The sequence below is a fragment of the Polyodon spathula genome, chromosome 8 (assembly GCF_017654505.1).
Source record: "Polyodon spathula isolate WHYD16114869_AA chromosome 8, ASM1765450v1, whole genome shotgun sequence".
In the NCBI taxonomy this organism is placed as follows: Eukaryota; Metazoa; Chordata; class Actinopteri; order Acipenseriformes; family Polyodontidae; genus Polyodon; species Polyodon spathula.
Window position 1 is genome coordinate 21,676,534 of NC_054541.1, and position 17,326 is coordinate 21,693,859.

Sequence of the window (17,326 nt, forward strand, 5' to 3'; positions counted from 1 at the left end):
TGTGACCAGCTTGCCAGACAGGTGATGTACAGTGTGACCAGCCTACCAGGCAGGTGATGCACAGTGTGTAACCAGCCTGCCAGGCATGTGATGCACAATGTGACCAGCTTGCCAGGCAGGTGATGCACAGTGTAACCAGCCTGCCAGGCACATGATGTACAGTGTGACCAGCTTGCCAGGCAGGTGATGCACAGTGTGTAAACAGCCTGCCAGGCAGGTGATGCACAGTGTGACCAGCTTGCCGGGCAGGTGATGTACAGTGTGACCAGCCTACCAGGCAGGTGATGCACAGTGTGACCAGATTGCCAGGCAGGTGATGCACAGTGTGACCAGATTGCCAGGCAGGTGATGCACAGTGTGTAAACAGCCTGCCAGGCAGGTGATGCACAGTGTGACCAGCTTGCCGGGCAGGTGATGTACAGTGTGACCAGCCTACCAGGCAGGTGATGCACAGTGTGACCAGATTGCCAGGCAGGTGATGCACAGTGTGTAAGGCAGATTTGCCATAGAATAACCCATCTTGTAAATGTTAGTCAGGAATTATAAGTCAACTGCTGCTCTGAATTAAAAAAAAATTACATAACCATCATAAGTAATACAATAATGACACGCTGCATTAAAACTTTTCAGTTTAAAATTGAAGGGGGAGGAGTTTTTGTGACCTCGCAAAGGCGGGTTTACTTCGGAACGTCCCTGAAAAGGTGGGGCTTCGCTCAGGGTGTTTTTCCTATCAGCCTGTCAGGCAGACATGCCTTACAGGCGCCTTTTATGGCAAATTTCTCCCTGGAGCCACTCCTCTGACACAGCGGGTACAGTGTAACAAATTCTGCGCTCAGCAGAGAAACTTCAAGACAGCCACAGCACCATAATACCAGACACATTTCTCTCCCTCTCGTATCAGATCAACACTGAAGCACTGCACACTGAAAATGGGTTAGAGGGGAAGTTTCCGGATTATTCACTTACACCACATTGAAAGGATGGGGAGATAGTTTTTAATATTGCAGAAGAAGATTAAAGAAGAATAAGCAGGATAAAAGACTGGAATTGTTTATTTTTTTTCTTTTCTCTTTACTTTTTTGAAATGATTGTAGAGTTAGTGTGCAGCGCTGTGGCTGTTGTCCTCAATTTGAATACACTGGGTGCTGATTTCTGCTACGATGACAGGTAGGAGCACTACGATATTCAACCTGTCAGCAATTCCCTAATCCCATTTGATTACGAGGAGGTACTGTTGCGGTCAAAAACAACTACATGGCTCGGGAATACATTTAAAGAAAACAGTTTACATTAGCCGGGTTTTGAGTCAGACCTCAGCCCTAGGCTGTTTTGTGTTTGCTGAGATGTAGTTCAGTCACCACATAATTGATAACACAGATTTGCAATGCGTTGGACTACAAATATACCCCGCGTTTGGCATTCTAGCTTGAAACATTGTCAAGGTTTAAAACAACGGACTACTGGAGTTGAGAGTCAATATTAGGGTTATCACAATGAAAGAGTACCATAGTCATACGATTTGTTGTACTACTAGTTACAAGGATTGCACAACGACTGCCGGAGACTTGGTGTGTTGTTGCATTATATTATAAACAAGGCTGCGATTGGTCTTGAGGTTTTCAGGTTAGTTTTTGCATATAAGCTCACAAACCAAGCTTCACAGTTATCAATTATTTGTGTATCATCATCTCTGGATGATAAAATATGTGCACCAGTTGCAGAAAAAAAGGTAACTTGTGTAACATTTTAAATGTAAACGACTGATTAGACTGGCTTCTGTTGTCTTAGAGACTGCCAACGATTTCTAAAAATGACAGTTAAGATTGCTGTCCTTTTTTTGGGGGGGGGGGAATCCAGGCACATTGTAAACCGGTGATGAAAACCCCTACTTTTCCGTTTGAAACCTTCAAATAGGTGACTTGTATTGCCGGTGACTTAATCTGATAACAGTTAAAGGGGATGCATAATACAAAATATATTGGAGAACGACAGCACGCCTGGCTAAACGTATCAGCAAACGTCGGTGAGTTTAATGCTCCATTGAAAGTAAACTACGGGTGTCCAAAAAGTAAAGCTACATTCTGTCTGACAGTTTTTTTCGTCGGCCTCTCTCCAGCGTGTACATTAATGTTTCCCTGGCGTCAGGGTTGCAGTAGCCGTGCTCTACAATTGGGTGTTATATCGGCTTCATATAAATCGCATGCCCTATAAACTGTATTTCGGCAACATTACAGAACGCAATGGTTTTTTTTTTTTTTTTTTGCATTTTGTTATATGGGTTACAAGAACAAACCACACAGATTTAAAATTAACACCTTTTAGGCTTTATTCTCCATGGGTTAAAAGCAAGGAACCATTACATTTGTAACAAATACAGATTAATTTACACAATCCATCTGCAATCAGGAACATTATGGTCCAAAAAGTTATTCCAATAGAGCAAAACAAATGCTTGCTTAGAAATTGGAATCTAGTCTTTTTTATGATATAGTTTATACAGTAGTTAACAATATACTTTAGATGTGAACTCCTCTTTCCTGTAGTTCAAATATGTTCTGATGTAAAAGTTGCCTAAATTGTGTAACCTCAGGTATCATTCTATATGAACCTTAATTTTAAATGTTTTGTGTGTGTGTGTGTGTGTGTGTGTGTGTGTGTGTGTGTGTGTGTGTGTGTGTGTGTGTGTTTGGGATTATCTGATAATTTAGTAGATCATGCTGTTAATTAATCCTCACTCCTTAATAGTTTACATACTGTGTGAAGTGTTGATCTGTCTCATCAGTGTTAGAAACATGGCCTATGCCAGTATGACAGATGTACTTTATATGGGCAACAATATCATACGATATAGGCAATTTAAAATAGGAAACAAACAAGTTGGCATCTTGGATATTTAAAACCAGTGGTAAAAGTTAACTGTAACCTCAACATGTTTACACTTGAATTCCTCAGTAACGAAATAAATTATCCATTGGCATAATCACAATTACCATAACCGTGTTTGGTTGGCATGCTGAGGGACAGGTTTTAAATAATCAAATAATAATTTATACCTATTTACTATTAAACATAAGAACATAAGAACATAAGAAAGTTTACAAATGAGAGGAGGCCGTTCGGCCCATCTTGCTCGTTTGGTTGTTAGTAGCTTATTGATCCCAGAATCTTATCAAGCAGCTTCTTGAAGGATCCCAGGGTGTCAGCTTCAACAACATTACTGGGGAGTTGATTTCAGACCCTCACGATTCTCTGTGTAAAAAAGTGCCTCCTATTTTCTGTTCTGAATGCCCCTTTGTCTAATCTCCATTTGTGACCCCTGGTCCTTGTTTCTTTTTTCAGGCTGAAAAAGTCCCTTGGGTCGACACTGTCAATTTAGAATTCTGAATGCTTGAATTAGGTCTCCACGTAGTCTTCTTTGTTTAAGACTGAACAGATTCAATTCTTTTAGCCTGTCTGCATATGACATGCCTTTTAAGCCCGGAATAATTCTGGTCGCTCTTCTTTGCACTCTTTCTAGAGCAGCAATAACTTTTTTATAGCGAGGTGACCAGAACTGCACACAATATTCAAGATGAGGTCTTACTAGTGCATTGTACAGTTTTAACATTACTTCCCTTGATTTAAATTAAACACTTTTCACAATGTATCTGAGCATCTTGTTATCCTTTTTTATAGTTTCCCCACATTGTCTAGATGAAGACATTTCTGAGTCAACAAAAACTCCTAGGTCTTTTTCATAGATTCCTTCTCCAATTTAAGTATCTCCCATATGATATTTATAATGTACATTTTTATTTCCTGTGTGCAGTACCTTACACTTTTCTCTATTAAATGTCATTTGCCATGTGTCTGCCCAGTTCTGAATCTTGTCTAGATCATTTTGAATGACCTTTGCTGCTGCAACAGTGTTTGCCACTCCTCCTACTTTTGTGTCGTCTGCAAATTTAACAAGTTTGCTTACTATACCAGAATCTAAATCATTAATGTAGATTAGGAATAGCAGAGGACCTAATACTGATCCCTGTGGTACACCACTGGTTACCACACTCCATTCTGAGGTTTTTCCTCTAATCAGTACTTTCTGCTTTCTACATGTTAACCACTCCCTAATCCATGTACATGTGTTTCCTTGAATTCCAACTGCGTTCAGTTTGAGAATTAATCTTTTGTGCAGGACTTTGTCAAAAGCTTTCTGGAAATTTAAATAAACCATGTCATATGCTTTGCAATTATCCATTATCAATGTAGCATCCTCAAGCAAGTTAGTTAGACACGATCTCCCTTTCCTAAAACCATGTTGACTGTCTCCCAGGACCCTGTTACCATATAGGTAATTTTCCATTTTGGATCTTATTATAGTTTCCATAAGTTTGCATATAATAGAAGTCAGGCTTACTGGTCTGTAGTTACCTGGTTCAGTTTTGTTTCCCTTTTTGTGGATCGGTATTACGTTTGCAATTTTCCAGTCTGTCGGTACCACCCCTGTGTCAAGAGACTGCTGCATGATCTTGGTTAGTGGTTTGTAAATTACTTCTTTCATTTCTTTGAGTACTACTGGGAGGATCTCATCCGGCCCAGGGGATTTGTTTATTTTAAGAGCTCCTAGTCCCTTTAACACTTCTGCCTCAGTTATGCTAAAGTTATTTAAAACTGGATAGGAACTGGATGACATGTGGGGCATGTTGTCAGTATCTTCCTTTGTAAAAACTTGTGAAAAGTAATCATTTAATATATTTTCTATTTTTTCTTCATCTGTGATTTTGCCATTTGTATCTCTTAAACATTTAATCTCCTCTTTGAATGTTCTCTTGCTGTTGTAATATTGGAAAAACATTTTGGAATTGGTTTTAGCTCCCTTAGCAATGTTCATTTCTATTTCTCTCTTGGCCTTTCTAACTTCCTTTTTGACTTGCGTTTGCAGTTCCATGTACTCTTTCTGCGTACTTTCTCTTTGGTCCTTTTTTAATGCTCTGTAAAGTGCCTTTTTTCGTTGAATATTTTTTTTTAACTGATCTATTAAACCATTTTGGCAATTTAGTTTTACATTTAGATTTGTCTACTTTAGGGATGTAATTGTTTTGCGCCTCTATTACTACATTTTTGAAGAACAACCATCCTTCTTCTGTGGGTGTTTTCTCTATTTTACTCCAATCTGCTTCTGTTAGTCTCTGTTTCATACCTTCATGGTTTGCTTTTCTAAATATATTTGTGAATTCATGCCGTGAATGCGTTCTGTACAGAATATGGGCTCCTGTGTATTATTCTAAATCCACATTTGTCACAGATGAAATCTGTAACATTTTCCTTGTTAGATTATGCATTGCTTGTATGAATGCAGATCAGTTTCCCTATCTGTAATTGAACACTTTGCACAGTTTGTTCAAATACTGTGCTTTGATGTTCCAGCCCTGGCACTGTCTTCCTAAAAAGATAAGACAGGGTGCATCATCAGCATGAGAAGGTTCAGGGTGGCAAAGTACTGTAGGTCACATTCACATGCACATGTATCTTGGTTAATGAGTACTGGGCTTTGAGCACTCTTCTACAGGTTTGAAAAATCGGCTCCCGCTTCCCAGAAAAGCACAATAATGAAGTTCAGTTGCTGGAATGTTGTAGTTTGTGTTGAACACTGTAGGTAATTTGTGCTGTGTGTGTGTGTGTGTGTGTGTGTGCGTGTGTGTGTGTGTGTATGTATGTATGTATGTATGTTTAGGTCATTTCACCTTGTTAAACCGCTGTTAAACATTACCAGTAAAGATTCCATGAGGCTTTCCGACCTCCGAATTTCAATTACACACTCTCTGCTACATGACTGCTGATGGCTGTTTCTTTTAAAGGGGCACTTATTGTTACTGCAGTTTTTTAAAGGTAGTCAACATAGAACAGAATCTAACAAAACAGGACCATAGTGTCACTCAGCCAGAGCATAGCATTTAAACTTGTAAACCTGATTCAAGGTAAAGCAGACTTAGCTGAGACAGACTGGATTGGGGGAAACCATCTGTGAACCTTCCTTCAAATAAACTAGGCAATCTTGTGATGTGTGCTTTTAAATCTTTTAGATTATTTTTATTCAAGTAAAGCAGGTGATATGTTTTAACTACACAACAAAATTGATCATATTGAAAATAAACTTCAAAGTGGATTTCAAATGAACGTACTTTTGTCAGCACCATTTCAGTATAACACTTTACACTGTATAGATCTTCATGGTAATGTATACTAGTACCACAGTATTGAAACACATTATTTATTAATAAATCATAACAAAGGAGGGCCATTTTTAATCAGCAGTCTTAACAGCAGTTGGAGTTAATTTTAAAGAGTCTGTAGTTTTTTGTTGGTTGTTATGTGTAGTTGCTGTTCATACTCCGCTGTTAAAGTTAGTAATAGTTTACTACATTGATTTGTAATGGTGAGTTCATTATAAAATGAAATCCGGAAGGGTTTATTCTTCATAGAATCCAGCAGTTAAAGACATTTTCCTGCCTCTTAGAGTAAGTAGCGGGGTTCCAAAAAATATAACGTTACACGTCTCCACATGTTGCTGTGCCTGTACCTGTAATTTTTCTTTTCAGTGTTAAAATCTTGACAACTTTTATCACGTTATAACTTTGATTCAAAGCTCTTTTCAAAATGTCTTCCCTAGCACCGATAGTGTAAGGATTATTGTCCGCATTTTCAAACAGGTAACACAGCAATAATGATCCATGATGTGGTACTGAAAAGAAAAGCCAGAGCACTTGTGTATTTATTTTTTAAATTTTTTTTAAATCGTTCTTCCTGCAGTGACTTAGAGGACAGATCTCAAACCCCAGTGCACTAGAGCGGCCATTTTGAAAATAGCTTTGAAACAGACTTTAAAGTTATAAATAACAAGTTGTCAGGATGTTAACAATGAAAAGAAAAATAATATTGCAAATTATATATATATATATAATATATATATATATATATAATATATATATATATATTTATATATATATATATATATTCAAACTATATCAATGGAAAATAAATTTTGAGCAAGCCATATGTTTCAGTGATTGAGTTATGGGCAACTATGGAACCATTTATTGTATTTAAATTACAACAACTATTATTTGTTACTGACAATACTCTTGCTGTCTGTATATTTTCAGTCACTTGTGTGCACTATATTATGAAAAGGAGCTTTCAAATCGTTAGTATTGTAACCTAATTAGATGGCTGTATGGGCAGCCAGCATGGCATTAATTCAAAGTTACTGATTTTTAATATGTTTTAAATAGTTCTTCGTGGATAGGTGGCCATTGTTCAACTGTAATTGCCACGTTTAATTCCTTTACTCCAAAACTGATGTTTGTCGTCAACTTGTGACACATTTTTGTCCAGAATTGAGAAACAGCGCCTCCACAGAGACTCAGGTCAGAGAAGTACTGCAGGTGCACAGTTTTTAAAGAGGATTTTTTTTTTGAAGAGAGGATGCACCAGGGCATGGATATCTGCCTTGTTTGCCTGGAGGGGGAGGAGTGATGCTTTGCTATCGGAGAGATCAGGCATGTGTCACCTGACGGCCAGCCCCCACACCAGGAAGTGGAAGTGGCTGCCTGAACAGGCTAAGTGAGGCACCGAGACCAAAGAGGAAGAAGGGAAGGGGAAGAAGCTGGTGCAAGTTCCAGCAACCATGAGGGAGAGCATGAGGGTCCAAGGTCCTTGAAGGCGACGTGGGACTGGCTGGTGGACCCTGAGGGGATTATGAGGAGGGACCTTGCGACGGTGATTAACCTACTGTTGGCCCGAGATGGGGAGTGATAGGAAGCCTGGGAACAGCAACACCACCCAGCCTCAACTACCTGGCTGCAGATATGGGAGGGGCCCTGCCATCTCCAGTCTGATCAGGAGGAGCTACGCCTACTCCAGCACCACAAGCATTCAGCACGTTCATGCCAGTGACAGAGGGAGAGCCGCAGCACTCCTCAGCAACAGAGGGAGAGCAGCAGCACTCCCCAGCGACAGAGGGAGACTACCCACTGCTCCCACCTCCACCGTTAGGGGAAAACTACTGGCAGCTTCCACCTCCACTGCAAGAAGGAGACTACCTGTTGCCATTGCCACCCAAGGATCAGCTCCTGCCCAAGCCTGCACTGCATAAGGCTGCCGAGCCTGCACTGTGGAGGTCTGAGGAGACTAGTTCGCTGTCGCCCGTGAATGCTTTCACGTTACCACCCGAGATGTCTGCACAACACCGCCCAGGGATTGGGCTTGTCATCACCCAAGGCAGCATGGACGCGTAACTTTCCTTCAGCCGCAGAATTTTGGCTTTTTGACTGGCATAGTCAGTCAGAATTGTTCTCAAAATGTCACTGTGAGTAATTACTTAATGATGTTTCTCATTGCAATTTTCTGCTGGAAAAAATGTGCTTTGTAATTTATGTAGAAAATTATGTAGAAGAAATGTAAAAAAAAAATTAAATACTCCTCACACCTCCCTTCTATCATATCTCTATTTACTTGGATACTGTTCATGGCAAATGAACATCTGTATTTATTTATTTTTTTTATTTATTTTTTTATAAAATTAGTTGTTACCAATTTTTTACCCCGGTTTTTCTCCCCAGTTATTATCTGTATCCTCGGATCACCGCTCGCAAGCCACAGCGAGGCCACCAGACCTATAGTGCCAGAGGACAACACAGATCTGATGGCTCCACTGCAAAACCACAGGTGCCCTATTGGCCACAGGGTTCGCTGATACACGATAAACTGCCCCTACCTGGGCGGCGCTTGGCCAATTTTGCTCCGCCCCCTAGGAATCACCGGTCACGGTGGCTGTGACATGGTCTGGATTCGAACCTACAATTGGGGTCTCTTTACTTCTGTAGTTTAACCTGTGCTTTGTCAGAAAGCAGACTTTCAGCCAAATACTACAGCAGTTGGAATTGCAAAATGACATCTTCATGCTGTGTTATAACTCCGGAAGATTTACTTATCTGGAGTGAATATGTTCAATATAGGCTTATAATGTTGACATAGAAAGTAATGTCTAGCATTGTAGTAAAGCTGTTTCAGCTAAATACGACTTGACCAAATTTTGACTTGAATATCAAAACCATATGGGACATTACACCTTCAGATATAATCCATGTGGGACAAGAGAATGGCAGGACTTTGGTAGCAGTGTAATAGCTAAGTAACTCCATGGATCTTGCTGTTCAGGTTTATTGCCAATGGTCACAAAATGCTGGATTGCACACCAAAGAAGTAAATGTATTCCAGATGATGGATGGTACACTGTGACAGAGAGCGAATGAATCCAAATCAACAATCTCCCTCCCGACCTGTGTTCCCCGGACTGGATGGTTTGACAGTTCATTCCAGGGCCAGCTGGAAGTCGGCTATCCAGGAAGGGGGTGGAGCTGCAACACCAGAAGTCATCGCCCTAATACGGTAGGCGATGTGTCAGTCATGTATTGGAGGAGACATGATTGCACTTGCTACTGAAGGGGGCGGGACTGAAGGTATATCAGGGGATGTGGCCAAGCAATCTGATCCTTGTGTTATGGTTACAGACTGAACGTGAGGAGTAAAAAGAAACTGTGAGTGTTTAGTGTTGTACAGTCTGTCTATTAACTGTTCATGTTTTACATTTGTAAAACCCGGGCTGCACTGCACCACTGTTAAGCACTTGTATCGTATTCACAACACTACTTGCACCCGGAGCAATCACTATTGGACTGGTAATCGTGTAGGTGTTTTAAAGTGTGTGTTATTGTATTATTATTTTGGGACTGAACCCTGTGGTTTTGACTGGCTGTACACATCATTGTGTATAGTCAGTAGTATTATTTAAAAGCAATTTAACAAACCTTTGTTTTCACCATTGAACTGTTGTTGTTACTAAGCACTGCATCACCTCTACACCTGTCCACTACAAATCACTTTGCCACATTATTATTATTATTATTATTATTATTATTATTATTATTATTATTATTATTATTATTATTTTAAGTAACACAATGTGGATGTCTCTGAATATATTAATTAAACTCTGATGATGTCACGCGCTGACCACTGCCATCCATAGCCCAGATGCTGTCTAGACAGGAGTCTTAAGATAGGGAAATACATAAAGTTTTTATACATTCTGTCGGTTGCCTTGAGGGGATGTTATGTGGGACTAGGTTGAGAGGTTGGAGGGTCTTACATATGAAGATTTTGATTACTTGAAGTTGCTGGTATCAGGCAGCATATTGGATAGCCCTGGTTCCTTCTGTGCGCACTGGAAGGAAAACGTTGCTTTGATTGCCAGAGTACATGAATACTATTGTGGATGCTTTGTGGGAAGGGCGCAGGGGTTATGTGGTTGCAGTACGACCGCTTACCTACCATTTCATACAAAGGCTTGTTGTGTTGCTGACAAATCTGACTGTTCGAAAGAGATCAGAAATATACCACACTAGGGTTTTGTCAGCCTTCGTAGAATACAATACATTTGGCGCCGCTTTATCAGGACGCCTCAGGAGTAGTACAAATATCCAGAATAAGCAGCTGTCCCAGTTAAACCAGAGGCATCTTAGAAGACACTTTTTTGTCTCTAAATGAAAAGAAAGATTAAAATCACATTACATTATGATTAAATGTTAAATACATCATTTAAAATAGGAGTCAATTGTTTTTGTTTTTTTATTCCTAAACAATGAATCGCTGTTTTTTTTTACATGACATGCAAATGAATTAAATCACATCTTATCACAAGGCGAAGCACTTGCGATGTTGACATGCCAACTTTCTTTGCCACAGCAGCCTGAGAAACCACAGTAATGTAATCACGTACTCACTGCACTGTGCTAAGCAAACCTACAATTGCTCTGAAAAGTGATCTCCATTAATCATTTGAAAATATTGTATCTCAATTAAACAAAGTGATGTCCCAATTAAACAGCCTAAATAGTATTGGGAAGAACCATCTCCCAGAGTTGTATCCTGTTTAAGCAGAAATCCCGATTTATCAGTATCCCAGTTAGGCTGCGTCGAATGTAATTATGATCATATTTACCTGATTAAAGTTAAAGTTTTTTTTTTTTAATCTTTCATGATGATGCTGTTTATTTTTGTATTGAATGTTATTTTTTTTAATAACAATAAGGACACACCATAAAGAACATTCTAGAAACAAAATCGTTTTTAGTCTGTTCATTGCAGTGATTCCAGCTGATGCAGTTACAGCTTCTGGACACTAGAGTGCAATAAGCGCTATCGCCACAGAGTGTGTGATGTATTGGGGTACACTTACCTTAGTCTAACTATTACTAGAGTTTATAATCCAGGTAAAACAGTGAATTTGAAGAAGAGAAAAAGCATAAATCATGCTTTTAAAGCAATTTTTGAAAATTAAATGTCCTTACACCAAATAAAGTAGTCCCATGTATAACTAAGTGAAGATAAGTAAATTAATTCAATTAAAACATGTAGAACAGTTTAAGATATTGAATCGGCTCAAAACACAGTCATGTGAACAAAAATAAAAACCTAAAACTTCAAGCCCTAGTTCTTTCCGTTTCAAAATGTTGTATCTGCGTCTTTCTAGTGCTGAATTTTTCAGCAGTTTTTCTGGCACTTACTGCCTTTTACAAGTTTCTCCATGTTTTCTCTCTTCCTTTACAAGAGAGTGCTGTTGTTTTATTGATTATGGATAAAAGACTGCTAAAATGGTTACCATATTCCTTTGAATAAAAATCCAACCTGTTGATTTTTATTCGACTTTGGCGTTTTTTTTCTCAGCGTGTGGATCTAGGGGCTTGTGATTTGTGACCTATTGGAGATCAACGCACATGTTACTTCTGTTTTAGCGAGGTAAGAAAATATAGGCTGCCAGTAGATTGATAATAAAAAGGTAAATTGATAATTTACCTTTGATTTAGTAAACACCTAAAAAAAAATCTATGTGCACATATCTGGTATTTTTAAATTCGGGACTAATTTATTTTTACCTGTGGAACAAAAGCTGTCAATATTCCGCCATTTTATATGAAAAGTTACATGACAAGCCACGTCACTTAAACCTGCTTCACCATTGGTTGACACCCTTATGACTAATCGGTCTCGGTCAGTCTTGGCGGGCAACCACCATACACAGACAGACTGATCACATCTGAACGAAACTGTGTCTGAAAAAGATTCAACATGTGCAATCTTCAAATCTGAAGACCATCCTGACTGAAATCTTCATAATCTTAGTTTTAAGGGCACACACACTGCTACGATTCATCCAGGCTCTGTATAGCCAGTTGAGATGAGATGAGATGAGTGGGACTGCTTGAGTCTGGCTGCGTGCTGCGGGCTTTAGACAGGTGGTCGCTTAATAAAGTTAAATAAACACACAAATATCACTGGGAGGAATTTAAAGTGGTCACTTTGAACAGGTGGTCGCTAAATAAAAGTGATTGCATGAGCAGGTTTGAGTGTACTTGTAATCGCCATCATTTAACATGTTAGACTAGCAACATTTTTATCGTTTGCAGTTTCCAAATAGCTAACTATACATTTATCAAATAAATTCTAAAATATCCATACCTTGAACAAGTGCTGTCTTTATTGATTAGATAAAGGCAAATTAATTAAAAAAAAAAAAAAAAAACACATCTATAACTGTCCATTTATTTATTTATTTATTAATCAATGTATAACTATCAATCTATGTCAAACTGTCTAACTATCTTCTACCTATGTATCTATCCACCCATTTCTCTTAACTGACAGCAACTTGTGCGACTTCTCTCGAGCAGTTGCTTGATTTACGCTATGGAGGCGTGCGCGCATGCATCTTTTTTTATCGAATACTCTGTCGTTATATAATTACATTTCATACAGTGGTAGGGTTGATATTATTATTATTATTATTATAGATAAACTGTTAGTTTTTGGTCATATAAAAAAGTCCTCGCAACAATATATATTAATATTAATATAATAATAATAATAATAATAATAATAATAATAATAATAATAATAATAATAATATAATAATAATAATAATAATAATAATAATAATAATAATAATAACTAGAAGTTGCAAGCAACTTGACTGCATTATTGTTGCTATCTGTGTTCCATATTAACCATGACCCTACCTGCACTTTCTAAGCAGCTATAAGCCACTTTTGCATTTGACCGAGAACAAAGGTCAGTCAAGGCATTTTTTTTAATAGCACATATATGGGTTTCTATATGTGTTCCATAGTAACCATAACCCTATCTGCACTCTGTAAGGAGTTATAGGCTAGTTCTGCATTTGACCTTATGGAAAAGTCAAAGGTCACGGTCAAGTTAATTTTTGAATAGAGCATATATGGGTTACCATGTGTTCCATAGTAACTATTACCCTATCTGTGCTCTGTAAGGATTTATAAGCTAGTTTTGCATTTGACCTTAAGGACAGGTCAAAGGTCATAGTCAAGTTAATTTTTGAATATAGCATATATGGGATCATTTGAGCTTTAGCAGGGTAATATGTGCAAATATGTGCATTTTGACCATAGCTGAAATTTGGTTGGCTCACGGCAGCCATTTTTTTATGTAGCAAGTTGCTTTGCAACCATGCTAAGGCTATGTATGCAAAGTTTCACCTGAGTCGGCACTAAAGGTTTCGTGAATATTTTTAAAACTCCATATTGTAAAAACTCAAATATGGAGTTTTTACAACCTTTTTAAAATGTTTTGATATCATCTAGAAAATATTATGGGGAAATGTTTTGGCTATAATGTTTTTACAACCTTTTTAAAACGTTTTAATAACATCTAGAAAATATTACGTGGAAAAGTTTTGGCTAACGTTTTTACAACCTTTTAAAAATGTTTTAATAACATCTAGAAAAAATTATGTTGAAAAGTTTTGGCTAACGTTTTTACAACCTTTTAAAAATTTAATAACATCTAGAAAATATTATGTGAATGTTTTGGCTAATGTTTTTACAACCTTTTTACAAACGTTTTAATAACATCTAGAAAATATTATGTGGAAATATTTTGGCTATAACATTTTCACAACCTTTTAAAAATGTTATAAGATGTTATGTGTTATTCCTGGCAGGGCTGTAAAAATCAATAAAATATTTCTGAGAAGTAAAGATTAAAAATGACTCATCACCAGCTCCTATATTTTAGGAGTAGAACCTCATTGCTAGCTGTATTCCACTCACATCATAAGCTGTACTTTGTTCTTGTATAGTTATGTCCTGTAGATTTTTAGTCCACTCGGAGCTGAGTGATGCATACCCTTAATAAAATTCAAGAACAGTCTTCCAACAATTTAAAAAAGCTGCTATCGGTAAAGATTATTATTAAGGAACTAAGTGTTGCCATTTGACAACTTGTACAATTATTATCTTGCCCTGTTTTAGTGCAAAATATATATATATATATATATATATATATATATATATATATATATATATTATATATATATATATATATATATGTGTGTGTGTTACATACTATACAGACAATAACTAAAGAACGCTGTGCAATTTTCATTAGAATCTGATTATAACAGGTTCCCTAAATATTGGGTAATCAACAAGTGTAGTGATTATTCTTTACATTTAAAAAAAAAAGGGGAGATGTAATGCTGATGGCCCATCGCATGATCAATCCAGTCACTAAAATAACAAAAATTTTGTTAAGCATTTCCATTAATTTAAAGAACTCTAGATGATCTAACAAGGGAATTGCTATACTGTATAAGCACTGCTGTGTTGCTTGTCTTTTACTCAAATTGTCTTTTAAATTGCCGTGAAGTGGGAACCGATGATCCTGCCCCAGCTTTGAAAACACTGAACAGCCTCCTGTGCTTCATGCCTTCTATCCTTTCAGAACAAAGCAAAAAAGATCCATCTAGCTTGCTTTGTGGAGTTTGTTTCCTTCAGAGAGATGTGCTCAGAGCAATACACTTACATTTAAATTAACATTTAAACCGCATGGAAATGTTTTCAAATTGTATTTTTTATTTTTTTCTGTATGTAGAGCTCTTTGAAAAATATTGTACATGAATTGTGCTATATAAATGAAATATTATTATAATTATAGTAAATCGGTTTAGATAGAAGTAACCTTTACTACATATAACAGATGTTTCCTATTGTGTCCAACCTCTATGTAGTATGGGCTATGCTCATGCTGAAACTTGCAATTTTGCAGATAGCCAGGAGGTGGCTTTATAATATTTAGCTGTTTTTTTTTGTTTTTTTTTCTCAAAAGGGCTGTAAAATTAGCTTTAAGCTAAAGCGAGATTTGATGGTGCAGATGGGTTCCCCTGGAGACACTTAGTCTTAATTCAGTCGTCCCCCCTAAGAAAGATGAAGTGCCTCAGCTGCTATATAAACCTACACAAGGTATAATAAAGGACGAAAACTAAACACAATTGTTAGTTCACTGACAGATGGCTGTGTCACATACTCCACAGGTGGCCTGAAGCCTGTACCATACAGTTCAATCAGTACATATCCTTTCAAAACGCTTTACTTGGCACTTCTATAAAAGCAGGTCATTATTGTTAGGATAGGTAAAGGTTGTTATCTTCTCCTCATCATGCCTACTCTCATACTATTTTATCTTGTCCTATTTTTTCTAAGACAGACTAGTCAATTTGTATACCATTTGAAAGGGTATACAAATTGTCGATCTATGAATGTACGTAGTGTTAAAAAGTGCTAATAATTTAAACATAGGATTTGTAACCCTGTCAATATCTTTATCAGAGCCCTGTGCTGGTGTAATCCCATTACCTGTTGTACAGGATGTGTCCTATGAGCATGATGCAGCATCACTCAGGCCTTGTTTGTCCAGCTGCAAGTGGCTATCGAAAGGTTAAGAATTTCTCTTCTGCTGTAAACCAGTTTTCAAAAGCTGATTCACCCCAACAACACATTGTTGTTACACTTCAGAACCTCTCATATTATCAGGGCTAAATTAGTTTTACTTTATTGTCCTGCTAATGAGAGGCTTGAATGAGCCAGCTAAATCTCTTTTGAGTTGTGTAAGTTGATAGTGGTTGCCAGGATAGAGATTGCGCTGCCACAGGGAAAAAAATGTGTTTAGTAATTTCTTGTAAACTCCCTCCAGTATGGGAACCAAAACTGTGGAACAAGCAAGAAATGTTGTCTTTGCTATGACAAAGTCCATATTTCATGATACATATTTAAAGAATTGACTACGTAGTTTACCATACATTTTGTATTTCTTGTTTTACTGAATTTAATAAAGGTTAACATGAATTTACCCAATGAACAAACTAAGAAAAACACTGGTAAAATTGTTACAGCATGGGATCTATGTTTTGGATTACAGCTAACATCATCAATTTAATCTCTGTATCTCACAGGCAACATTGGGGAACTTTTTTTCTAGCCCTGAAAACTGGATGTTGTTTTATCTGGTATTCACATCTGTGACAAGGGAGCATTATAGTAGGTTACTGTCTGTAAAGGGATAATGACTGCAGGACATTTTCCTTCTATTAAAGGAAACATAGTGTGAACACTGTTGGACATCTCATTTAGCATGCGTGGTCCCACAAGGACTCTCCTGATACCATCCCTCCTTATTAGCAGCCAAATTAATATCTGCAGGAGCCATCTCGGGTGCTGAAAGAATTGGACTGTCTCAGGTCAGTCTGGCCTTACAACCTTTACTCTGCATTTTCTTGCTATAAGTGATGCTTCTTCAAGCAAATCGGTCATCCAATGAATATTAAAGAAATTAAGTCTAAAAGTTAAGATGTTGGCCTAAGTAATCAGTGGGTCTCCAGCTGGCGTTTGCTGGTTTAGCTGCTAATTGTAAAGGGATGACCGATCACCAAAGGACACGCTTTTCCTAGGTCATTTCTCCTCTTCACTGATTGAAAGGAAAGTGGTGGGGAACAATTTTCTCTCCATGTGAAAAGACAGAGGTGCAAGACTACCTGAAAGTAAGGCAAGCAAACTGTTAACCAGTTATGGTAAATAGCTTTACTAAATTGTATATTTGTGGGAATGAAAGTTGCATGGAAAAAAAAAGGTTTTCATTTGGGAGCAAGCAATTTGCTGATTTCTGCCTGTCACTTTTCATTTGAAAACATACAATTGTATAGACATTGCAGGCTTTCTGCTCTAAAGGGTTGCAATAATGGTCAAAGCAAAAACCTGGTCTTCAATAAAGGCTTAAAGAAAAGAATACAACATATGATGGCTTTGATTGATGTATAGAACAGCATCTGGACCTTAGTTGTCTAGAATTAGACATTAGTTATACATTCTATGAACAAAAGATGGCCAACTTTCCATGATAGAAAATACAGGAAAATACT

General features: G+C 37.6%; 1 protein-coding gene across 2 annotated transcripts in view; it reads left to right on the forward strand.

Annotated features, from left to right (window-relative positions):
* The first annotated feature begins 777 nt into the window (after positions 1 to 777).
* LOC121319598 (protein O-mannosyl-transferase TMTC2-like) overlaps positions 778 to 17,326 on the forward strand; it is a 138,694-nt gene continuing 122,145 nt past the window's right edge. For both annotated transcript variants that reach the window (XM_041257194.1, XM_041257195.1), the window contains exon 1: positions 778 to 1,167. In XM_041257194.1, coding sequence (XP_041113128.1) covers positions 1,085 to 1,167 — 83 coding nt within the window. In that variant the 5' untranslated portion in view covers positions 778 to 1,084. The remainder of the gene's footprint in view (positions 1,168 to 17,326) is intronic.